Source organism: Megalops cyprinoides, chromosome 2, assembly GCF_013368585.1.
Source record: "Megalops cyprinoides isolate fMegCyp1 chromosome 2, fMegCyp1.pri, whole genome shotgun sequence".
NCBI classification, from domain to species: Eukaryota; Metazoa; Chordata; class Actinopteri; order Elopiformes; family Megalopidae; genus Megalops; species Megalops cyprinoides.
The window spans coordinates 33134587-33160436 of NC_050584.1; the positions used below are offsets into that span (position 1 = coordinate 33134587).

A 25850-nucleotide genomic window follows, 5' to 3' on the forward strand; every position below is an offset into this window, starting at 1 on the left:
TTTTTGTTTAAAATTTTAAAGTTGTTGTTCCTCGATTGAAGTAAGCATAGCTTTGGAAGAATGCCAGTTTATCTTTGCACAACTTTGAAACACTGCTTGTAAAACAGTATGTTGATATGTGAAGGGAAGGTGATAAAACTGTTATTCTAATGTAAACCAAATAATCTTTGTATTTTCCCTCAAAGTTTGTTTCTGATCCATAGTTGTACGTAAGAGGAATATTGATTATTTAATGTAACTGGTATGTCTTCATCATTCCTATTCGCAATCACAAATATGTCTATGTGAAATTCCCTTTGTTCTTTCGTCAGTACAGGGTCTCTGTAACGCATGTTTCCTTTGTTGATGAGCATGCATTTTTTCAGCCTGTGTAACATGGTTAGAACTACTGAGGTAGCTTTACCGAGGCAAGGGTTAAGAAGCAAGGGGAGAGCCTTGTCAGAGTTTCTTTAAAGCAGCCCTTTGATTATCATAGCTCCGCCCAACAGTTATCCAGTTACTGGCCTCTCTCTAGCCATTGGCTGTGACAACCTAATTATGCAAGGTAGTGAATCCCAAGGGGGGTGGGGCCAGGACTGAAAGAACTCCTTTGGCAGGCAGAATAGAGCTTTTATTGAGAATATTTCTAAGCTAACCATCAGGGACCAAATAGCTGGATTGTAAAAATTTTCAGAGCTGAATCACTCTGCTCCTTTTTTTCCTTCTTTTGCTCCTTCTTTCTGTGAGATCCAGCGTGGCTCGCAAAGACTCAGAAGCAAGCAGAATGCAAGGAATCTGCCTCCCAGTCTCGGACTATCAGCCCCAGTAACGGGGAAAGCGCTCAAAAAAGAGAAGGAAAAGAGGCAAAAGATTTAGGGAAAGCAGCTGTGAAGGAGGTGGAGGGTCCCCCCTACTAACCCTGGTGTCCAGCCCCTTCCCCAGTCCCTGCTCCTCCCTGCACCACTGGTCCTGTGAGGTCTCCCCTCCATCCTCTGACAGGCAGCTGTGGACATGGGACCTGGAGCTCTGCTGCCCTGCATCTGTGCCCTGCTCTCCCTGGACCTGCTGGCCACAGTGGAGCCAGCAGTGCCCCTGGAGGATTTCTACCCCTTCGGCCAGGAAGAGGGGGATTCCCAGACCATCAAACAGGACGACGGGGGCTCTGGGCTGGTGGAGATATCTGTGGCATTCCCTTTCTTCGGTGACCGGCATGCGGGACTCTATGTGAGTAGAACGTGAACCCATGCAGGGGAGCGTGCTCTTTTACTGGGGCGACTCCCCCAGTGCTGAGCAGTGAGACAGTGGGGCAGATCAGGGGCAGTCCAGTTTGGGTTGCATTAGAGTGCAGGAACCCTTGCTCCCCGCTTGTGGGGAGCCAAACCTTCCTCCAGTCAATGTGAGCTCAGGTGCAGCGCCGGTTTGTAATCCCTGCAGCTGGAGCTGTGGTCTGCTCCATGTCGTGTGGCTTTCTCGCTGCTCCTCAGCTGCTGCCGCTCCAGGTCCACCACACTACACAGCAGCTTACTGATACACACGTGCGTGCACACTCACAGAGGAAAACAGGTTTAAGAGAGGCTGGGCTGAGGTTACTGAGAGAATGACTGGCATGCTTGTCGTGTGAGCTGTCTAGAGGGAAATTATTTTGTGAGAAGAGGAGAGAGGGGGAATGAGGGGGAGGTCAGCTGATCGGACAGATCCTGCTTTGACCTGGGGGCTGTCATGTATGAAGCTCAATCCCTGCATGTTTTGAAGCCGTGCTCCTGTAAATCAACACCACCTGTCGCAGTCGTGCACCCCTTCAATCCCACCCCTCCTGCTCGCCTCCTTAAACTCTACCCACCCCTGACCTTTAGCACTGGACCCTGACTCCAATCTGGTTGAGCTGCCGCAGCAACAATAGACAGACCCAAAGATTTACGCTCCAGCCAGGGGACAAGTGAGGTCAGTGTTCCCCGAGTAAAAGTCACAACCTGAGTGGAAAGATCCCAGAGGTTTCACAGACACAACAGAGCGGGCAGAACGTTTAGACACTGAGCCGGTTTCCCGCTGCCAGACCGTTGTTATAGGGGTGGCAAGATGCAGTGCTCTCCGACAACTCATTTCTCATACTATGAATAATGCAACAGCTTCAAATTTAATATCACAGGTGGCTGCAGCAAAAGACACTGTACACCCTCCTCTCTGGATGACTGTTGATCTGGTGTGGCAACCCTCCTTAAATCTGAAACTTGTGAAAAATTAAGGCATGATGAGGCAAGTTGCAGGTAATGCTGAAGATTGGAGATTAGGTTATGAAAGGCATGATAAAGATCAGAGAATGTGATACACTTTATGGTTCGCACTGAGTGTGATTAATTCCACCTCATGGTATGTGGTGCATTGGGTGCAGGTGAGGTTGCTGTGGGTGAATCATGTATCAATACTAGTGTGCAGTATGCTGCAGGAAAAATTAAAATTGTGATCAAGTTTGATTGAAATTGCAGGAGCTATGCAACAGATATATTATGCAACCAACCTATGTATGCCTGTGAAGCACATGCAATCCCTGACATGAGAGAGCTGCTTTGAACAGGTGAGATTTCAATAAATGAATTCAGGGCCTGAATGACTGTGGATAATTTTCTCCGGTGGAGGAATAATTTCACTCCATGCCTTTGGGGCATGGCAACAGAGGGGCTCTAAAGCCAAATGATTTCAGTTGGCTCTTGAGCATTGATTGTCACATGCTGTAATGGGGTCCCCTGAACAAAAGCTGCTCACAGTACTGCAGCCCACCCTCCAAACTCTGCCTCCCCCCATGTCTGCCCCCCAGCAGCCCACACGATGTTCAACCATTACTGCACTCCGTGCTGTGCCCAGGCTCGTGTGTCTCTGCGCTTGACCCCCTCTCCTTCAGGCTCTGCTGAGCCGTGAACCCTCCCCCACCAGGACTCCCGAGGCCGACCGCAGCCTCCGCAGTGCTGTCACCACGCTTTCGAATCCCAGCCTCCCCCCACCTCCCCCAAGCTCTGGTTCCCCCTTCTCCTGTTGCTGCGCTGTCCTTTGTTTTGTTTTGTGTCTGGGAGTTTTCACATGTTGCCGGGCCCTCTCCTCCCCCTCAGATAACAGAGCGGGGTCTTCCCTCCGGACCCAGCCAGCTGTTCTATCTGAGAGAGGAACAAGCCCTTTAACAGAACACAGATACATCTGCAAAGTGTCTTAGGAGTGCAAAACAATACAATTTCAGATTAACTAATCTTACGGCTGCTTAGGCTGAAGGACTGGGAGGAAGAGATCCAAGGCTAACAAGGAAAAACAGAACTTTAAAAGCAGATGTGCAGGGTAGAGTAGCTATAATTATGGACACAGGGACAGGAGAGATAACTGTTGATCTAGTACAAAACACTACAGTCTTGTTGAGCAATCTTCTGATGTTCAGTAATAATGTACGCAGGGAGCAGAAAAATATGCACAACCTGATACATCATTAAGATCAAATAAAAGCCATACATGTTGCATATGTGATTCAAAGACTGATGTTGCTCTTGAAGAGTTAAACAGTTCAAACAGTTGAAATCAGCAATTAAGCCAAAAAAAGGACTTGGAAGGGCAGCTGATAGGGACAAAGAGCTTATAGGGTGCACATTGCACAGATTGTATCCCTGCTCAGGCTCTTGCAAACCACTTCAGCAAAAGTTTGCGCAACTGTCAAGAGTGTGTCCTTAGTTTAAGAGAAAAAAATGTAAAAATGCAGGCTCCACTTCAAGGGACCAGACCAGCATACATTGCATGGGAGAGGGAGGGTATTTATATCAAGAAAGGCATTTGTTATTTCAAGATACATTGCTTATATTTGGACTAAATTCAATTGAGCAGATTTTGAAAATTAATTTTCCTCCAGCAGGCTCAAAGTTATTTACTCAAGATTGCCTGCCCTCTTTGTATATTTTTGGGAGATATGTGCAAAGGGGGCTGATATGGTGAACTGGGAGATGCCATGTCATGCTACCCCATGTGGGCTCCTGGTGTGAACTCCCGAGATGGGCTGATCACTGTTGATTCAGGGGGTATGGGAGGTGATTCAGGATGCGGGGTCCTGCAGGTGTACCATGGACACTGTCCTGGGGGTTAATTTAATAATCAGGATGGGCAAGAGGGGTCTGTAAAAGCTCTGAGAGGGAAAATCTTATGTTTTCCCAAGCTGGTCCTTGGGCACCTTTTTTTAATTCAAGGGTTTATTTTGGCTTGAGGTTTCCCAGATGAAAGTTTATTTTAGTCTATAAATTACTTGGCTCAGAAGAAAACTACCCAAGGAAAACCCAGGATATTTCCGGCAAAGAATTGCCAAAAAAAAAAAAAAAACATGGGGCACTAAAGGGCGGGGAGTGGCACGGGGCGGCACGGCGGCCACTGCTTTCTGCCCTGCGTGATGCCGCTTCCACTCTCAAAAGCGGCTGTCCCTGGCTGTGGAGCCTGCAGCAGTGCTAACGCTGTTTCATTGTCCGGACCTCGTCTGTGTCAGCAAAGCCCTCTCTATCAGGCGAAAATGGGAACGGGTGGTGCCCTGCTGCTGTGGCTGAGCTGCTTGCTCTGCGTCATTCAGACACCAATTCTGTGCTGTTCTAATAAGTCACACCATCTGGTTATCAAAACCCCTGCAGAGTGTTGGACAGCCTCCTCATTTACTATAGGCTGCAAGGCTCGTTTCAGAGTGGGCTTTGGTCATGGGTGTGGCTGGCCTGCGAGCACCTGGACGGGCTGAGGCGTGCGGGCGGGCCTGTGTACACACTGCAGCAAATTGGTGTTGCTCTAGAGCTCCAGTTTCTCCGAATTAAACCGGCCTCAGTTTCATAAAATACTTGGACACTGAGAAAGCGGCTCCTTAACTTTTTCCAGATGCTGTCAGAGATCGGATTAAAAGCCAAAACATATTCCGGCATTAGTGCATAATCACTAATTTAGCATTCGGAGTGATTTCCTATGTTAACTTTAGAGGGAGACGGTAGGCTCCAAGCACCGCCCCGCCAATGCCGCGGAATCAAAGGGCGGCTGGCGTGATATGCGTTTGGTTCACGTAACAACAAGGAGAGAACAGCATAAAAATGTTTCTTTGCATAACGCTGCATCAGAATAAAAGCCTCTGTGGTGTTATGAATTCCTGCCCAATGACCCCACTGTGATTTCGGGGGTCAGTCATGTCAAACACCCTAGTGTGTTGTGACCACTCAAAAACTTGCAGGGGGGGGGGGGCTCAGAGTGAGCAGAATACGTGGGGTTTTGCTGGCAGGAGGAAGCCCCAGTAATGTGTGGCTGCTCACCTGCATTTTCTGAGAGGAGTAAGACTCTGCAATCGGTCACTGTTCTCGTTTCAGGCCGATCTCCTCCCTGCCATTGCAGCTCTCCCCGTCTCTCACGGCTGCTCGAAGGATGCTGCGGTTGACTGTGCCGAAGATATGTCCTGCACCCAGTGGGCTTAGTGCACAATTTCCTCGGGGCAACCGCATTCTCACAACGTCATGCTAATGCAGGGGAAGACTGCGGTTGGATAATTAAGCCGGACCTTGCATTGGGCCAAACAAAACTTCCTCTGCTGTTTTTACAGCAAAGTCCTCCAAATTATGGTTTCCATACATGCGAAAATTGAGATCCGATTATCTGACGCTGCCTTGTCACCGTCACATCCCGCTGGCCCTGAGTGCGGAAAGGCAAAGTTCAGGCAGTGATTATGGGAAACTGGATAGGTGGTACAGGACTGCACCTGCAGAAGATAAGCACGGGGAAATTTAACATGAATGAGGGCTATTCAGATGGACATGATGTCCTGTGGGCCAGACACCATTTAATCCACAGCTCTCCTCCAGTTATTTTCTCAAGGAGATTGTGTTCAGTATGAACATGAGGCTGGGTCTGCAAAATCATCTCTGTTTGCAAAGATGCCCCCTTGCTGGGATATGTAGTGTTGCATTGACAGGAGAAATAATTGGTTCATTTTTTTCTACGAAAACTAAAGCGACAGCCTGAGGGTCAGCTCAAAGGCAGCCAGGTTGGTAATCTAAACCGAAAAAGAGACATGCCTTATGATTTCCGCTGAGCTGCAAACAAAATGTTATTAGATGCTATTAGTCTTTTTTCCTTGGTCATTTCGTACAGACTGTATCTGGGCAGGGATGGAAAAAACCCTCTCCCTTCTGCATGCTCACCAAATTAATAGTCTATGACAGAGAAGAGAGCCCCTCTGGTTCACAGTAACTCTGTCAGTAGCCACAGCCTGTCACTGTGCTGGGCTGGAGGCAAATTTATCACAGTGGAGTTTCAGTCATCAGAGCTGAGGGCCAGCAAGGGGGGGAGGGGCGTCAGCCTCTTGGTTACATTAATGTTGGCAAAGCCCTGTGGATTTTTTAGAGACAGTTGAAAGGCCTTGCCCTGAAAGCCACTTCCTGGTGTGGAGGTGGACAGGGTCTGAGGGGCAGGTGCGGTCTGTGGCACCCAGGTTTTCTCAGCTGCTCATGTCCTCCAGAACAAGGGGGCTATTTGTTCACCGAGGAAGCAGATACATCCGCCAGCAGAACCTATCCTGCCCTGTGCTGCCACCCGTCCCACAATGTCAACAGTCCTTCTGTACACCTTGGCCCCTCTCCCTCTCCCTTTGCCCCCCCCAACCTCATTCCCTGCCCTCCCCCTGCCCCCTCACCTTTTCAAACTCTGGTGGCACTGGGCGCAATTATTAACCCACAGCACTTCACTTGTTCCAGGGAGAACCAAAGTGAGTGTTGGCTACTGTCTCAATCTCCACAGTTTTCCTGGCTTTGAAAGCACCATGCCATGAGGTGAGGACCTCTTGGCTAAATTTGTTGACAGTGGGAGAGGTCATGAACCACCATGGAAACAGTACGCAATTTTGCCTTAGAGGGTGCAGAGAGCACAAGTGTATCAAAGCGTCCACGCCGCGCGCTAAAGGTTCCACCGTGGAACAGCATGGGGGGAAACCAGGCAAATAGGTGAATGGGGGCGGTGTGGTGGTGTGCTTGTGCTGACCTGGCTGCACCACTTCTCTCTGTCCCAGGTCAACAACAATGGCCTGGTGTCCTTCCTGAGGGAGGTGTCCCAGTTCACGCCGGTGGCCTTCCCCATCGCCGGTGACCGCAGGGTGGTTGCACCATTCTGGGCAGATGTGGACAACCGGCGGGCGGGCAAGGTCTTTTACAGGGAGAGCAAGGACCCCGTCATCCTGCAGAGGGCCACTGCTGATGTACGAAGATACTTCCCAGAGTTCCCAGCTTTCACTGCTTCATGGGCACTCATCGCCACCTGGCACCAAGTCACTTTCTTTGGGGGCAGCTCTTTCACACCGGTAAAATTCCACTCCCGGCTGTCATGTATTGTTATAACACTGTTACTGTGACGTTGTGCCAATGTGGCATTGCAACAGTTGTCCAGAAATATGACAATAATACAGTATATGTTCACAAGGTATAGCTGTGTTATTATTTAGGTCTCTAATTATTCATCTCTTACCAAAAGAGTCAGTATTTGGCATTTTGTATTGTAGTCCAACATTCTCAGTATGATACTCTACAATACAGAATTCTGTATGGTATTGTCATTGGCTGCTACCTTACCTTACAAAGATCCTCCCCACAGGTCAACACATTCCAGGTTATCCTCATAACAGATGGAGACCTTGCCTTTACCATCTTCCAATACCATGACATCACCTGGACCACCGGAATGCATGCCAGCAGTGGTGGCGACCTGGCTGGCCTGGGTGGAATTGCAGCACAGGTAAGGTCACCTGGGTCTTCTCAACACTGGTCAAAAATTGGTTAACATCAGCACCAGGGGGTCACAGTTCCTTTATCTGTCAACAAAGTATTTCATTTATAACCAAGGAAAAAATGTACATTTTTTCTCTTTTACTTCATTAGAATGAAAGAGACCAAATGTCTTAGGGTTTCTGAGCATAAACAATAGCATGCCAAATTCACGAAGACATACCTACACACTCAGGTGTATGTCTGAGCTAAAAAAGAAAGACTGGAAATGGAATGTTCGTAGGCTGCAGTACAATGTTGAGGTGAATGCTAAAATGCATGTTGAGGATGGAGATTCTTGCTCCTTTTAAGAGATCCAAGTTTATTCTGTTTGGTTTGCTTCAGTACTGTCAGTCCCACAGAAGCGACTCAGCCATGACACTGGGTGCTGAGGTTCTGTCCGGTCCATTACTGAGAGAACCCCCCCTCTGTCTTCCCAGGCAGGTTTCAACGCGGGCGATGGGAGGCGCTATTTCAACATCCCCGGGTCCCGGACTGATGACGTTGTGGATGTGGAAGGGACCACCAATGTGGGTTACCCTGGGCGCTGGGTCTTCCGCATTGATGATGCCCAGGTGCAAGTGGGCGGCTGCAATGACTCAGGTATGACCCTGACACCAGTGGTGGGGAGCTGGGTGGCCAGGTGGTGGTGGTGGTTAGCTGACCTCAACAAGCAGGCTTGCATTAGCCACTCCCAAAAGCTCCAAAGAGAGGTACCAATGCAAACTTTGCCAAAATGCTTAGAAGCCAAAATCTCCCGAAGCTTTCAAAACTTACTTACAGTCAGTTAAACATCTGTTCTGGGTACCTAATTTTGCATGCAGTTGGGCTCTGTACATGTGATAAATTGCGTGCCATTTCCATTTGCTTAAACATACCACGCAAAAGCTGTTTTGTGATACGAACAGCACCACTAAATTCTTGATGTGGTTTATGGAGCTATAAGCTGTAGGAAAATGAACAAGCTCTCCAGGCATAAATGGTTTCCAGTTGTGAGCTTCTCTTTGTTGGTGGATGAGAAAGTGTATCACCGCTGAGTCTCTGTTCCTCTTGCCATAGCCTCTGTATGCCCAAACCTGAGGCCCTGCATGAACGGAGGCCGCTGCATTGATGACTGCATCACGGGAAACCCCTCCTTCACTTGCTCCTGCCTGGCTGGTTTCACAGGGAGGAGGTGTCAGATAGGTGCGCTTTCCAAATAGAAATGCCACCCTGTCCAGTCCATCCTCTGGAATTCATCCTGACAGAAGAGAGAGTGCCTGGTTGATGGTTGCACTGAACCTGTAGTGAATGCAATAAAACTTGTCTTTCTGTCCCATCTGTTCAACATGCACATGCCACTTGAACAAGTCACCTTGGTGTTTAAGGTGCAATCGTTTGCTTTTAAGCCAAGTGGCTGACACTCAGCACAGAGAGTTGCGTTGATGTTAAGGGTCAGCTCCTGTTTGGCCTGAACAGCTCTCCCTCATCTCTCCCTTTCAGATGTGAATGAGTGTATGTCGTACCCCTGTCAGAATGGGGGTACCTGTACGGACCTGACCAACAGCTTCTCCTGCCAGTGCATGCCAGGGTATACAGGGCTGCTGTGCGAAACAGGTACCACTCTTGCTTGTTACTGACACTGTTGCTCATTTAACTCCCCCACTGGGTTGCTCTGCCTGTTGCCCTTTCCTCATTACTCTCAAATGAGCTGGTACACAGCTGCCCCTCCCCTATTGTTCTCGAATGGGCTGGTCTGCCTGCTGCACCTCCCCCATTACTTCCACCCCTGGGCTGTCCAGATCGCTGCCCGTCCGCTGTTCCCACAGTTCAGCCTGCAGAGACAAATCAAACCTCCTCTAATACCTTTCACAGCCAGCGACGCATACTTGCAGCGTGAGGGGAGCAGCGTGGCGGATATATTAATCAGCTGAGTAAATAACCCTTGCCTCCCTGCATGTGTGTGTGTGTGTGTGTCTGTCTGTTGTTTCTAGACATCGACGAGTGCCAAGACCAACCATGCCTCAACAAAGCACAATGTGTCCAAGGCGTGGGCAACTTCACCTGTGTGTGTGCAGCGGGCTTCACAGGGACTCTGTGTGAGACAGGTGAGGGGGAACGGCTGTGCCCCATGGAGACACCAACATGTGGCTCTCTGGGGGAAATCTCTCCACTTCCTTCACAACTGAACTCACAGCCATTTTGGAAAGCTCAGTTAATTGGTCTGAGCTTTTGGTCTTTGTTCTTGCTGCAGTAGGTGTTGCCACATCATCACGCTCCCTGTTTGCCAAACCCCTGTGTCTGTCCTCAGCTTAATGTCTTGAGAACTGAAATGACCCATTGTAATGTATGAGATTTTTTTATGACATGTCATTGATGAAATGCTAAGTAAACCCATTCGGGAATTATGCTGCATTAAGCCTGCTCGTGTCGGGCCCTCTTCATTCTACATGGGACTGGATTACCCTAACACCAGACACCTGGCCACTGAAACCAAACACCCTCACAGGGGAAGTCCCAGCAGCACTGAACTGCAATGCCAGATTCATCCAGCTCTTTCACAGAGTAAAGAATATCTACACTGCTGCATGAGGTTACGCCACGCATATAATGTGGTGATTGAGGAACAACATCATTCTAGTCTGAATGGAGTCAGAGGAAACCAATAAGCACCAACCAGCAGGGGGGCTTTTCTGTGTTAATGACCAGGGTATGCTGTGTTTCTCTGGGCTCATTCAGATATCAATGAATGCATGTCACAGCCCTGCCTGAATGGGGGAGAGTGCGTCGACTGGGTGAACAATTACACCTGCACCTGTCCCGTGACCTTCACCGGGATGCACTGTGAGACAGGTGAGCCAAGCCCAGCAAAGGTCATTCCCCCCGGCGCTGTCATCTTTGCCCTTCTCCTCCCCCACCCCACCCAAATCCATCATGGCCAGACTTGCCATACTATCCTCCTCCTTTCTCTTTTTTTTTCCCCCTCAGTGGTTCACGGTATAAATGTTTACACAGCCAGCGAGCTACTTTCTCTCCTCTGTTTAGTTTCCTGTAATATAATTTTTCCAACTGGGACAGGCACGAAATGAAATCCGATGACGCTTGTGAGTGAAAGCGGGATGGCTGTGGCTACAAACCACATGTCAGGGTGACCCCGCGGATTTGCTGAAGGGTTTGTCAGCGTGTCCCGTTTTTAGAACCTCGGCACTGGTGCGGTTGGGCAGCCAGTTTGCTGCAGTGGAGATCTGCGCTGGGAGAAGCTCTGATCCCCTCTAAAAAAATTTTGAAAAAAAGGGGGGAAAAAAACAGACAGCTCCCTTGCTGTGATTGGGCCCAGTAGTTATGAATTCATGAATTCGCTACATATGTCAATGCAAGTTTGCTGAGATTCAGCCACCTTGGCGCACGGCACACTCGAGGAGCTTGTTGTTTTAATTCATAACGCGATTGAGATCTCATTACACATATTGCTTCAATCTTTGCTTTTGTTTGGGTTCAGGCTATTTGTGTTGCCAACTGTCCTTGCACGCAAAATTATCATCAGGAAGGGAAGAAAATGCACTATATGGTGAGGGCTGTGACTCGTTGTGAATGTTTCTTTCTTTTCACTTGTTTTACAGAAGTCAAGGTTCAGATGAATGCCACATTAACTGAAACTGAAAAGCAAACAGGCAAGTACAGCAAATACTTTTCCTTTTGTCTTACATGAAACATTCCATCATGTAAAAAGACATTTACTGTAACTATTTAGCTTGCAGTATGTCCATAGGCAATTCTTACATCATCTTTGATAAGATCTGTCTTGACACTGACCATTTACCCCTGGCAGCCACTTGCAAGGGAGAGGGTTGTGAGGATCGGCAAATCTGTGAATACATCAGTCCTGGAAACTACAACTGCACGTGCTCCCCAGGCTACTTTGGTGACAACTGCGAAGGTGACGTGCAAAGCTAAATGCTCTCCTGACCGAAAACTCTGTGCCAGGAATGGGAATGGGAAAGGAGCAGGTACCTCTGGACAGGTATCAAGCGGGTGACTGTGCTCTTCTACAGCACTCTGGAAGCAGGCTTTTTGAAGTGGTTTCTGGGAAAGCGCTGCTGTGATGATGGATGACTTTAATTACCAAGCACGGTGTGGCCTCGCCCAGTTAACTCAGGAGCCCAGGAACAACACTCGCTTGATGTTGTTCATAATTGCTTTATGGCATATTTTATGAGTTTACCAACAAAAGGAAATACTTGTCTAGACTTAAAAGGACCTCTTTACGAGACAACACCGATGTTTGGTATTTAGTTAATTTCTTCAGACAAAATATGTGTGGTACTGCCTGGCCTTGCTTGCCGCTTGCTCCATTGGCATTTGGGTTAGACTGTGCTATCCATTAATGGCTCCTCTTTTCTGAAACAGCTGCTTCTTGTGTAACCACTTTATAAGCAATTTGTCCAAGAAAATATGTTTAGTATTATTATTCTTTCCTTAGGCTTTCCCCCCTTTGGTGTGATGGCTATATTATTCCATAATATGCCCGATGTGGGTAGGAGCCATATTTATTCTGTTTGTTTTAGGAAAATCTCCCTGTGTTTTTAAACCTGGCCAGCCCACTTTAGGGATTGGTTTCACCTGTCCTAGCAGCCCGCTGCCAACAAAAAAGCGCTTTAATAGTGTTTGAGCCATGGTAAGTTCATGCTACTCCTCACCCTTGAGCTGAAATAACTATCAGCGCTTATATGGACTCTCTTAAATCTCCGCAATACCTTCCTGCCTGGCTCACTTGGAAGGCGGTGTGGAAAAAGGCGTGCAATCCTCTAAGGAAGAGAAGGTAGCGCCATTCCGGCAGGACACAGGGAGTGCTTAATCAGCCCTGGAGATCAAAGGCACGGGCCTCACGGTTGGCCAATGAAAGCGTCTCCAGTGAATTAACAATCTATTAATTGCCCTGGGGGCTGTACATTTTGATCAACAAACATGTTCTGTATTATCAGAAAAATAATATCCTCACGCAGCCCCCTGGACTTCAAAAGGAAGCAATTTAGCAGTGATACAGGCCACTTCCTTTGATCCACTGCTGCAATTACTTGGGAAAGGAAAATAAAAACATACTTCCAATTTGTCCTGCAGAAGCACACAGAATTTTGACTCCTAATCGACCAGCTCTGTGAATTATGTGGGAAAAGGGAGCAGCTGTGACTTTGAGATTATTTTTAATGTAAGAGGATCCTCCCACATGCACACATGTGGGACCTTTATAACCAATATTTATGTTTTGTGCCAGTTTGACTGATGCTAATACAGAAACACGTGTTTTAGCAAAGGAGGAGTGTGTACTTCCACAGTGAAGTGAGAACAGAGTGTGTCTTCAGTCTGAGGGCCTCGCAGGCCGTTCATTGATCTGTGCGTGTGTCTCTACAGAGGAGTGCCCCTGCCAGAATGGGGGTGTGTGTGTCGACGTGAACGCCACCTGTGAATGCCCGACAGGCTACACTGGCCTCTACTGTCAGTTTGGTAAGTGTTTGTGGTGAGGACCTGTAATTAAGAGCAGATGGGTTCCTGGTGAATCTCATCTAATCCGCTGCCAGTGTGCGCTGTACGGTACGTGCACTCCAGAGTCCTGAGCAATCAATTGCCCAGCTAATGTGAAATGGTCTCACGTCACAACATCGCTAGAATGTTAGCAGAGCTGAGTGTCGGTTCCGTTTTCTCACACCCCCAGTAACCTCTTTCTTGGGCAGCTCCGTGTTCTTTTAGCTAGATGAAGAGACTACTAGGTGACTGGTCTGAGTGGAACGCCTTTATGTGTCTAGCAGCACTGTCTCATTTAATGCTCTGAACCCTTGCCTGTGGCTCCTGCTGATCCATCTTATGTGCACTGTCCCTCTCTCTCTTCCAAGAGGTCACTCAGACCCCCTGCAGCAACAGCAGGCCCTGCCCCGATGGCGGACCATGCTTGGAGTATGGTGGGACATACCTGTGCACTTGCCAGACCGGCATCAGTGACATTGACCACAAGGACTTCTACCCCTTCGGTAAGCAGGCGGGAGGCAGCGTTGCTCTAATCTGCTCTTGTATGGTTACATGCGTGGCGGGGGTTTCCACGGTGGCGAAAAAAAAGCCCTGCCAGTTCGTCGGGATGGCGTTCCCCTCTGGCCAGCAGGCGAGTGGCGTTCACTGCACAGTGAGACGAGGGAATGATTTATTTGCGCGTTGACTGCCTGGGGAAGGTGACGTTTCAGTCTGGCCGTGAAAACCAAATAATCTGTGGTGCCTGATGTGCACACGCGAATGGCTCCTGCACACGGGCCCAAATAAAAGCCTGGGATGGGCAGGGCTCATCTCCCCCTGGGTTACAGTCAAGCTGGTGTGTGTGTTTTCCAGTACAGACCCGCTCAGTCTGCGACTCATCGCCCTGCCTGAATGGGGGATACTGCTATGAGCGGGACGGGGGCTACACCTGTGAGTGCAAGCACGGCTACAGGGGAAAGCACTGCGAGAAAGGTAACCCCAGCACAGGTGAACCTGATGGTCGAAGGAGATATTATCAGGGTTTCCTACCACAGCTGGTAGGAAACAGCCACATATAAAGGGACAAAAATATGTGACTGAAATTGTAAAACCCATCCCCATGTTGACCATATAATGCATTAACCCTGATCTGAGTGAACTGTGGGAGAGGTACTTATTTGGCGCAGTCAAGTGACAAATTAGTTTAAGTGAGTAGTGCTCAGGTTATTTTAGAACCTCCAGCACACTAGACTCTGTCCCTAAGTACTGACCCTGAATCGTTTTCAGCTTTTGAAAAAATATTGGTTGGGGCTAGGTTTGTTGTATTAGCTGGTTCTGGATCAGCTGCAGCTCAAGTTCCTCATAGGAATTGTGGTGTATTTGTGGCTTGGAGAAGATATACCAGTTCCCTGTCTCTCATCTCAGTCAGGTTAAGTAGCTGTGCCTCTGGCCCCTGTCGCAATGGTGGATCCTGCAAAGAGGAGGCAGGCAGCTACCACTGTGTGTGTCCCTATAGGTTCACTGGGAAACACTGTGAAGTGGGTGAGTTCTGGCCGTCTTTCACTCTCAGAGATTTTTGCCTCTACAAAGACACATAAACACACACACACACATGCACACGCACACACACACACACATACACACACACATGCATACACACACATACACGTATACACACTCACGCACCAAAGAACCATGTGCAAATAGCAGTGTAGCTCAATGGTTTAGCCACAGCGGTTTGGGTTTGTTTGTCCCTCAGCTGAAGTATGGTACACCTCCAGCTGTTTGAATGGTAAGCAAATCTACTCAGCTTGGATAGCAGCATAATGCTCCCGCTATGTTTGTTTTTTCCTGAAGTACTTCCGAACATTGAGTGCAGTAGAGGAGCCGTTATTAAAAAACACAGCTCCAAAGCCGAGGATCTTTTTTTTTTAATCTTTTCTAGTTTGTTAAACTTTGTCCTACATTGTGATTGTGCAAGGGCTTCTACTTGTACAATGCAGAACATATTGAAAGGCATTCAGTCCTGCTATACATAGTGTATACGTTCAAGTGCGCATATGCAGCGTCCACATTGTTCACATTAAAAGCCTTATATATCTTGGCTCCTGCATGCACGTACACAAGCACAAACACACAAACACACACACACACACCAAAGCATCTATGCACACACACACATACACAGATGCACACATGCGTGCACACTTGCGAATGAATCTCTTGTGGTTTGTCCCCCAGGCAAGCCTGACCCCTGTGCCTCCAGTCCCTGCCTGAACGGGGGCACCTGTTTCCACTACATTGGGAAGTACAAGTGTGAGTGTGCTGGCACGTACAGCGGGAGGCACTGCGAGATCGGCGGGGCATCCACTCATGCCCTGCCAGGTAGGCTCTTCCTGTCTCCCTCCCTCCGTCCTGGCTCCATTCATTCAGCAACACGTTCACACTGAGGAGCTCTGTCCCTGTCAGCTTTATCTTGAAGCTGTTTCTCATTGTGCATCCTTATCTTTTATATCATGCACAATCAAAGCACCTCTTTTAGGTTGCCCAAAGGAAATGTGTTGTAGAACTAATGGACAAAATCTGTGTGTTTCATAGTTTAACCACTAGATGGCGAAAGAGTGGCAAATGTGTGGACAGCCCTGCAGAACAGGATATGTATGAGCTGTCCATGTGTCCAAAACCTGGTCCACTCATATATTTGTGCTCTATTCATGGTCATTTTTATGGTCATTATTATTATGGTCATTGCATTATAACAGTGTTGTGTTTTACTAGCAACATGTTTTGGCAGCTTGTTTGGGTGTACTTTTGAGGGTGAAGTTGTTTCCAAGGTGGTCACTGTTAACAAGGTGGTCCCTCTTCATCCTCTTCTGCAGGGGTGGACTGTGGGCCACCAGCACAGGTGAAGCATGCGGACGTGCAGTTTACCTCCAGTGTGCCTGGCTCCATGGCCCTGTATACCTGTCACCTAGGCTACACCCCCCTCCCCCGGGCCACCCAGAGCATCTGCGGGAGCCAGGGGGCCTGGAGCCAGCCCCCTGTATGTGAAGGTAACACACGGGGAGGGCGGAAGGGGTGCTGAATATCACCATAGATTTACTAGCCCCCTGGGGAGAGCTTAAACACAGGGGCAGGTCAGGTCATAGGACAACTGTGCTGGGAAGCAGAGCCCAGCAGTAAACCAATAGGGAAACAGGGGTGAAGTGCTGCAGATAGAGATTTATAGAGCACACACAGGGGGAGAAGTATGGGACGCTTTCAGTGTGGTCTGATAGGGTCTGACCAGCATATTCTGTGGTAGGGAAATGTGTGCTACTTGACAGTTACATGGATCTGAGCACTTATGCTCAGTATTCTATCTTCACAGCCTGTTTAATTCATGCCTGTGTATTGAATAGGAAGGCACCACTTTGGAGAGTACAAGGCGTTCCAATGCAAGAGCAGCTACTCATAGCATGATGCAGTTACCAAGCATGTCTGACCTCAGACCTATGACCCGTGAATGGGAATACTAAATTAACAAATGAAATTGAAAGGAAAAAAAAAATAGATTGCTAAGAGTTGCCAAACATGAACCCTTCTAGATGTAGGAATGCCTTCGCAGGGTTAACTTGTTGGGAGAATGACCATGCTCTCATTTCTCAGAGATCAACGAGTGCCTGTCACAGCCCTGTCTGAATGGTGGCACGTGTCATGACCGCGTGGCGGCCTACCTGTGCGAGTGTGAGGACGGCTTTAGTGGACCTCGCTGCCAGACAGGTACATCGCCTCCGCTGCAGCCTTTGGGGGGCTGATCTGGCCCGCTGCTCCCGCCATGTGTCCCCGCACACTGATCTCTGTCACTGATCTCCGCATCATGTCGTCCAATGTGTGCATGCTCAGATGTGGACGAGTGCCTGTCAGAACCCTGCAAACATGGCGGGACGTGCGTGGACCAGCCTGGCACCTACTTCTGCCACTGCCAGCAAGGGTTTATGGGACGGGACTGTGAAATAGGTACCTTCGCACCGCAGCGCATGGCAACACGCACCACACAGCGTGCCATTTACACCATTTACACACACACGTGCACATGCTCCTCCTCGCTCAGTGAGGCCTCATGTGCCACAATGTGCCACTTGTTCAGTGAGTTGCTGAAAAAAGGAACCAGAAAAAAACTGGTACTGGCAAAGAGAGTTCTGAGATTGAGAACAGCAGGCAAGCAGCCTGACAAGCATTATTTTGGCATGTTTCTGTTTTATTGTTTATTTCCGAAACAATATAAGAAGTGTTTTTTGAGTTCAGTTGCGTGAGTTTTTGGTCGCATATTTTCCATATTAAAGGCTTCCCTTATATATACAGATAAATATGCAGATCACAGAAAAGAGGGTCCTTTCCTGTTTTAGCAATGATAAGGAACACTGCTAGTCTGCCATATGTTCAGTGAAACCATTTTATTCAGCACAAATAAAGACACTGGAAAACAGCTCCACAAATCCACAATAAGTATTGCACAGTAGTTGTTACACCTGAATACTTATGGAAACTGACACCCTATATGTCTTCATGAGTATTTTTGTGATTATAGAGCAGGATAGTTGTGAATCAAGCCCCTGTCTGAATGGAGGAGTGTGTCGGGGCTATAGAGGAAGTCGTCTTTGCGTGTGCAAGGAGGGCTTCATCGGAGACCGCTGCCAAATCTGTGAGTAGAGCTTGTTCAGCAACAGCATGGTGTTGATATCGAACTGTGTTGGATCGTCTTATCTCCCTCCCCTTCCAAATCTGAAGTGCTCTGCCAACAGTGACTAATGGTCTATGTCCCTCCCTAGTGGAGAATCCATGTGTACTGCAGCCCTGTGGGAATCGTGGTTTCTGCCGCAGTGACAGGAGGGGGAATTACAGCTGCACCTGCAGGGTGGGCCACACAGGCAGGGATTGTGAGAAAGGTCAGCACTTTCTTTCATCAGCAACGTTCATCTTAGCTATACAGTTAATCCTGCTTTTCCTCTTTTAGTAGCTTCCCTCCTTAAATTCAGTCAGCAACAGAGAGGCTCCCTCTGTCATTTTCATTCACTTTATACTCCTTGATTTAGTGGAGTGCTGCAACCAAGGACATAACTGGTGTCATTATTCAATTGGCGGTATGTTTTGGTTTCCATCCACACCCCAGAACTTCTGCAATAAATTCTCCCTCTTAGAATTTTGGTTCTCTTTTTTAATATTTGTTTTTAAAAGTTAAATTTTTAAAATTAGGTTACATATATTTAATTAATAAAAGTATGGGAGAAAAAAACTGTGCATTATGGCAGGAAGTGAGTTTGTCACCTCAGCTTTTCCTAATGCATGCATTTCGGTACTGCAGTTGGCACTATTTGGCAGGTACACTATTTGGCACTATACTCTATGTTTTGGTCCAGTACAAGTGATTGACTACTCCCCCGTACCCAGACCTGCTTCCCCCCTCGGGCTTACATGTGCTGAGGGTGGAGGAGAGTGAGGTGGAACTGCGCTGGGACCTGCCAGATTCCCCCCAGAGTCTCATTAGCGGCTTTGCCATCACCTATGCACCCCTGGGACGCGGCGCCCGCAAAACCGACTTTCTGGACAAGCTTCACTCCACCCACCTGCTGCAGGGCCTTGCACCTGGCCACCTCTACAACATCTCCACCTTCTCCGTCAAACGCAATGCCAACAGCAACGACATTAGCCAGCCTGCCGTCGCCCTCATCCGCACCCGTGAGCATGCTCCACAGTCCCTCATCCCCCTGTTTAACATCACCCCTTTTTCACTGGTGTTCTCTCACTGGCCCATGTCCTCTCCACCACTGTGCTAAACCACTCTGTTCCCAAAATGTACCAGCTGGCCAGCAGAATGCTTGTGGAGTAACAGCTCGCTTTGAATGTGTGTAGAATTGTGGCAACTGTTGTCGTGCCTTCTGCTCTGTGCGTACGATGTATGACGAGCTCTGTGTGTCTTGTGGTAAGCTATGTGATGCATGAGTATACCGTACAGGTATGCATTGTGAAAGAGTGATCTGTATATGTTATACGCTATCTGTATGTGGAATACATGAGTGATCTGTATGTGTTGTGCAGGGGTGATCCGTATGTGTCATGCGTGAGTGTGATGTGTTGTGGATCTGTACAGTTTGAGTTGTGCCTGTGTTGCAGGGCCCAAGAAAGTGGAGCAGCTGCAGGTGGTGAATGTGTCATCCTCGCAGGTGTGGCTGCGTTGGCTGGTGCAGGTGGGCCAGCACTCTGCGGTTAGCCAGGTGCGCGTGTCCCTTGCGGCTTCTGATGGCAGCGGGACCCGCACCGCCCTGCTCAACACCAGCGTCACCGAGTACAGCTTCAGGTCAGGAGAATGATCCTGAAGGCGAACACGTGTTGAATACAGACATGCTCCAGTCTTTACACTGGATTGATTCTGCTTCTCCTGCACTACACAGTTTTTCCTAAAGACATTAATAATGATGCCCTGACTGTGCTGTTGTGTGCTGTTGTGTGTGTTTGGATTGCATGTTTTAGGTGCACTAACTATGTTGTTGTGTACACACTCTTACCCCAGTTCCCTGCTCCCTGGTCAGATGTACACTGTGGATGTGCTAACGCAGAGTGGACTGAGACCAGAGGAGTTACCCTCCACCAGCCATTCTGTAGGGCCACTGCGTGTCTGGACCAGTATGTCTCTCATACACACACACGCACACACACACAGCATAGTGAACATCCTTCCACACTTTGACGATAGTTAATATGGATCAATATGTCATATATATGTCAATACATATATAGTAGTAAACACACATAACACATGCACATATGCATGAATATTATTGGTGCTCATACCACCCCCTTTGACCATTTCCATCTCTTTCCCCAGTGCCCCTTCCTCCTCAGAACCTCTCCCTGTCCCATGTCACCACTACCTCGGCTCAGATCACCTGGGACCGCCACCCCAGGAGCCTCCCGGATGGCTTTGTTGTCAATGTGACGCGGGGCTTGAGCATCAGGAGCCGTTATCTGCCCAGCGGAAAGACAAGTGTGTACACCCTGCGTGACCTCACTCCCGGGCAGCACTATCGCCTGGCACTGACCGCTGTCCGCAACACTGACCAGGAGCAGGTCCACAGCGTGCCCCAGCACCTGGCCTTCACTACCTGTGAGTTCACACCAGAGGCACTGTAACAGAATATTCAATGTAACAATCTCACTGTCAGAAGTTAATAATGTTATGCTCACACTCACTGGTCTGGGAATGTTGTGAGCCTGGTCTGACACTGTTGCTCGTTTAAACTGAATGGTTACACTTATGTTCTATTGTGATGGAAGTCGCTCTGGATAAGAGCGTCTGTTAAATGCATGTCATGTAATAATGTAATGTAATTATGGAGTAGTTACAGTCACCTTTGCGACCCTTGGTTCATTACTAGCCTCTAAAAATTTGGAAAAACACCAGAATGTGGTCATTGTGTCATCTGCCTGTGCAGCAGTGTGTACAGTATTGCTCAGTTCAAGCAAAACAATACATAGTTGTGCAGTGCCTTTCAGGCCTATGCGGGCCGTATCATCAGTGATATTACGGCATAAATCTCCTGCCATCTCTGAGAGGTTCCACATGCCTCCACGGAGAGAGGCATCTCCTTTGAATCTGCTGAAGAATTCCTGGTGACTGACTCCCCCGTGACTCAGCCCGCTGTCTGTGTGTGACCGAGGGAGGAGCCCTCTGTCAGTGGGGGTGCGGTTCCATGCAAGCGCACACTTAAGGTTGTCATTGCTTCTTTGTCACGGGCTGGTGTGTTGGCAGAGAGGTCCCCGCCAAACAATGGGTTCTTTCTCATCCACCATGGCAACTGGGGTGGGAGATGTCGCTCCTGGGCAATCTCCCTCTGGAGACCTGTGCTTCGTTGTTAACATTTAAACCTGGCCATGGGATAGCTGACTTGGGCTTGAGCTGTGGGATGTTCATGCACATGCTGCCCATTACTGAACAAAGGAGGGCTGTTGCCGGGAGAGACCAGTGGTGCCACTCTTGTTCTTGCCTGCATTTCATCATCACTTGGTTGCAGAGCTGAAGGCTCTGGTGGTTTGCTTTTCATAAGTTACTGCTGCTAATTACTGTAACAGCGCTGTGTGCAGAATCCCCCTGGGTCTTGTGCTGACAGTCATGATTGTACACTGCTATCCTTTGAATTTATTTTTTCCTGAAAGCAATTTGATTTGATAGTAATGCACATTACACAGTGGAGGTCAAGTCATCAGTGGTTAGCTCCTCAAATCTTGTAGTAGGCTCTGTTCTGAATGTTTTTTGGGTACCGTGTAACCTTACACTCTGACTGTGTGTCTTTTGTGGGACAGTACCATTAGAAGAGCACCCAGAGAGGCGAGAAAGGCCTACGCAGGTGGAACGTGACCTGCAGCTCAGTCGACCCCTGACCCCCACTGTCCAGCAGGACCTGGGTGCGGTTTCAGAGCAGGAACACTCTGAAGAGATGCCTAGGTAAAAGGGGGAACGGGGTGGGACCACGAAGGGTGGCTACTGGAAGGTCTGATACACGTAAATCATGTCATTACTGTGACCCAAAAATGTTCCACTGCAGTTTTTCTTTGAATCTCCGAATGTTTTAATATGAAGTGTAATATGTGATTCAGTGGCTCTGCTAGGAAAAAGTCCTGGGGCTCTCAGCTGAGCTTCCGATTCCCAGCTGATCTCCCTGTGCCCTGCTACCTATATCGCACTCTGTACAATTCTCTGACTTTTGTTGTTTGTGCTCTGTAAATAGAAATGTGTGCTCTGTGCCCCCTCTGTATCTGGTGTAGATACACAGAGCTGGTTGATGGCAGAGGGAGGATAACAGCCAAGTTCACCAATCTGTCCAGGAAGTCCATCAAACATCGTATGAGTAAGTGCAGACTTCACCCACCACAGGCCTGGGGAGCCCTGAATGGATCCAGCAGAGCCATAAGATATAGAATTACTAGAATGGTACATCTCGCTATCACAGTCAGGCGAAAGTGTTAGCAAAAACTGGAGGTGCATATTTGATAGGGTCAAATGAGAATCTCCTCAATTCAAGTACATTCCCTCTCTTTTTCACCCTGATGTTGGAATCACAGATTAAGCTTTGGGTCGCTGTTGTACCTGCACCTCTGCAGAAGTGGAAGCAAAGTGTGTGCAGCCATGACAATGTCCATAATGCATGACAGGAGAGCCTGTGCTCATTGGAGATTTGCCACAGCTAATGATAACCTAGCAACTGATTTAGGCTGTGTATGGCAGAAAGCCTGGTGGACACTAGCCCACCCTCTCTGTGTCCCACCAGAGTGGACAGTCATAGTCATAGTCCATACATTGAGTCTACGCCGTTTGTGCTCAGCCTGCACTCAGAGCACAAACTTTTATGTGACTGAGCCACTAGGGAGCACACAAATGTATTTTTATTACCTGTAATAGAATTCACTCTGATTCCAGATAGTCCTGTATTTATGCCTTGTGAATTCATCCATTGATGATCCCAATTATTTCAGAAATACCACATAGAATATTGGACCAATCTATTTCTATGCATATGTTGAGTACACTTTCAGGGCTTCCCATTAGGCATTACTGTTTCCTTATCCCTTTGATATGTATATTTTAGTTTCTTTTGTCTCATGATACATTTCCTGAACTATTTTCCGCAATGTGTTACTGTGCAGAATACACCTCTTACAGCATGAAGTATTTTTTTTTTCCTGTGTATGTAAAGTTAATCTAATCACATTTGCTTCTTTTCAACTGAAAGCACCTTTTCCCACAGAACCTGAGCCCCCAATCAAATTAGAGAAAATGGAGGAGACAACCAATAAAATCAGTCTGGCATTAGAAATCCCTGAGGAAGTGATGAAGAGAAGGTCTGGTAGGTACCCTCTTCCAATAGCAATGGAACCCTGCCACAGGTATGTTAATGGGTGTTCTCAAGGATCACCTTTTTCACTCATGAACTGGCCTCTGCTGAGATTTCTGAAGGAAATGAATTTTTCACTATTAGCCTCCCTCAGCTGTCCTTCGTAAAAGCTTGAAACTCACAACATGGAACTTGTACATGCCTCTCACCAGCTCTATCAGGGAAACAGCAGCTTTTCATGTTGGTGTGGGAATATGCCGTCATTTTAAATAGCACTGTACTACTTTGTGGTTCATGAGGAGGAATATTGAAATGTATCCAAATGCTGCTGTAGCAGGGTGCCCTGTCCGGAAGAGGCGATGCAGGTCCTCAGCAGTAGGAAATGTAAAACAGCTAGCTGAAACTTGAGTCGATGAGTTTCCCAGTCAGGCCTGATGGGAGCTACTGCTTTTCAGAGCCTCCTCGGGACTGCCGGAGCCTGCCTTGCCAGAATGGGGGGACGTGTGTGAGGGGGAGCGACTCTTACACCTGCGACTGTGCCAGCGGGTTCAAAGGACGGCAATGCGAGCTGTGTGAGTAGCATGCACTCAGAGCATGCCCACCCAATGGCTCTGCCTCGAGGGGATCCAGTCTCTGTGCCTGCATGGAAAAAGACAGCTGCTCACACTCACAGTGGTTCAAACCCTTAAAGTTTGCTTAACTTCAGTGGCACGTTTATGTGGCTACACAATGTGCTAAGGGCACATTCTCCCCACTGTCCTCACCGTGCTTTGCTGGTGCTTATTTGGACTAATCTGGACATTGTTTTCCAGAGAGCAAAAACACAGTGAAGAAATCTTTTATCATTGTCCTATATACATTAAAACACCATGCTGACACCTGGCACTTTCATTCCCTCCCTAATAAACAGGTTCCAATTCACCTCAGGTCAGTCTCTGTGTAAACATCTCTTTTCAAATGTCATTCATTATGAAGGTCCAGCCCCTTCTCTCTCCTTACACTGGCACTAGTTGCTTGGTGTCCAGGCGCTCAGGATTTGGCCTCTTAGATGATATTTCGTTGACTTTGTTTGGAATCCCACCCTCACTGCTGTCTTTCATTCCACCTCTCTCTCTCCTTCTCTCTGCGGGGCAGTCTGCCAGAGAGTGCCACACCCCTGTACACGCCTCTACTCTGAGACGAAGAGTGTGCCCGTCTGGGAGGGCAGCGTCTGTCATTACCTGTGAGTGCAACCTGCCACTTGCAGACAGGGATATCCTCACGTCTTGGCTGACATGTCTGTACGTGTTAGAAACCCCCAGACGAAAGCTTTCATTGCCATCTTGAAGGGTTCCCATCATTATTATCTGAAAATGAATTGAAAGCTTGTGTTCACCACTTGTTCAATGGCATTTACGTGACTATCTAATTAAAAATTAATATTGATTTTGAATTGTCTGGATTATGTCTCTCAATAACCACCTTTACTGTGTCTGATGGCGATAACTTATTGCTCCACAGGTATAAAAGGACCTATAAAGTCCAGCAGGATGTTTGTTACCGAGAAATCTGTGAGCCCATCCTTCCTAAGAAAACTCCCAGTAAGTATTGATCTGTGCACAGCACCTGTAGAGTTCTGTTCTCCTCTTGACATTTTGCAACGTACTGATGTTTTAAGGGTAAGCATATTCTATGACCATGGATGATGGACAATGCTAAACTGATACAGACAATAATAGTGTATAGAAAAAATCTCAGACAATCTGCACATGTGGTTCACCATATAAATACTCAGTAGATGTCTAAGTTACATTTCTGTGCTAAACTGTATTCCCTTAGGAAGCTCCTCTCAGAAGGTATTGTGAACAGACTGTGTTGGAGGCAAGGAATTCCCCATGATGAAGACCAGCCTCCAGCTGCTCTAACACGAGTCTGTTAGGCTTGTGTGAGGTCTGCCCCCACCAATGCACCTCAAGTGCCCCTGCCCCCTCACCACCCCCAATGCCTGCTGGATCCTTGGAAGCACATGTCAATCAAAGGGGTTCAGAGTGAGAGGCTGATACTTCACATGCAACAGAAGAAACAATCATGAATCACGGTCCAGTCCAGCAGTGCCCCTGCATAAAAAACCATACCTCAAATTTCAAAGCTGAAGCATTTGAACAAGTTTTGTATGTAATATCAGTATAGTCCCTCAGGGAGCTGGTGTATCCTTGTTGACCCCATCACCAACCCCACATTTCTGTCCCCTGTGCTACAAACTCTTAGCAAAACCATACACTCATTCTGTGTGGCTGTGCAAAACCACAGTGGTTAAACCTGGTGTTAGACTGAAAATAACTGGCTGCAGCTGAGTCCCAATGCCATACTTTAGAAGCCCCCAAGTCCCACTCTCAACTTCATCTCTCTAAACCAAATTTCTGTGCTAGCTATCATGTAAATAGTGTTTATAGACTGTTTTTGTAGGTGAATATTTTAATAATAAAAGGTAAATATTGTGCCCTTTGCATCATGCCTTTTTATTAGTAAGATGAATGAAATGCAAGTAGTGTGTGTAAAATGAAACTGCAATGAAAAACAAGTTTTTGGTGTTTTTTTTATCAGTGCATGTGCTCCTATTTTTACATTTTGAGCTATAGATAATGCATATCTGAGTAGTAAACAGAACTCTAAAGTGAGCAAAAGAAAGAAAATAATGAGTTTTGCATGAGGTGCATGACAACAAATTCACTACATGTTTTGTGAGACATGGATG

The 25850-nt window shown here is 47.8% G+C and overlaps 1 protein-coding gene across 1 annotated transcript; it reads left to right on the forward strand.

Annotated features, from left to right (window-relative positions):
- The first annotated feature begins 375 nt into the window (after positions 1-375).
- sned1 (sushi, nidogen and EGF-like domains 1) lies at positions 376-25472 on the forward strand. Its single transcript, XM_036518837.1, has 32 exons — positions 376-393; positions 979-1203; positions 7022-7309; positions 7600-7740; positions 8210-8372; positions 8829-8954; positions 9252-9365; positions 9743-9856; positions 10488-10601; positions 11369-11419; positions 11578-11685; positions 13158-13250; positions 13637-13771; positions 14121-14240; positions 14673-14789; positions 15489-15605; positions 16100-16300; positions 16896-17009; positions 17133-17246; positions 17818-17931; positions 18059-18175; positions 18678-18965; positions 19401-19584; positions 19798-19910; positions 20113-20391; positions 21588-21729; positions 22050-22132; positions 23030-23128; positions 23572-23688; positions 24251-24338; positions 24617-24696; positions 24935-25472. The coding sequence occupies exons 1-32, from the start codon at positions 376-378 to the stop codon at positions 24958-24960; spliced, it is 4203 nt and encodes a 1400-aa protein (XP_036374730.1). The 3' UTR covers positions 24961-25472.
- Positions 25473-25850: the final 378 nt, after the last annotated feature.

Excerpts from the sequence above, each read along its gene's own strand:
- sned1 (XM_036518837.1), top strand. Across the intron at positions 11,420-11,577 it reads TGAAACTGAAAAGCAAACAG|CCACTTGCAAGGGAGAGGGT; the intron begins GCAAGTACAGCA and ends TACCCCTGGCAG. Across the intron at positions 23,689-24,250 it reads AGGACGGCAATGCGAGCTGT|TCTGCCAGAGAGTGCCACAC; the intron begins GTGAGTAGCATG and ends TCTGCGGGGCAG.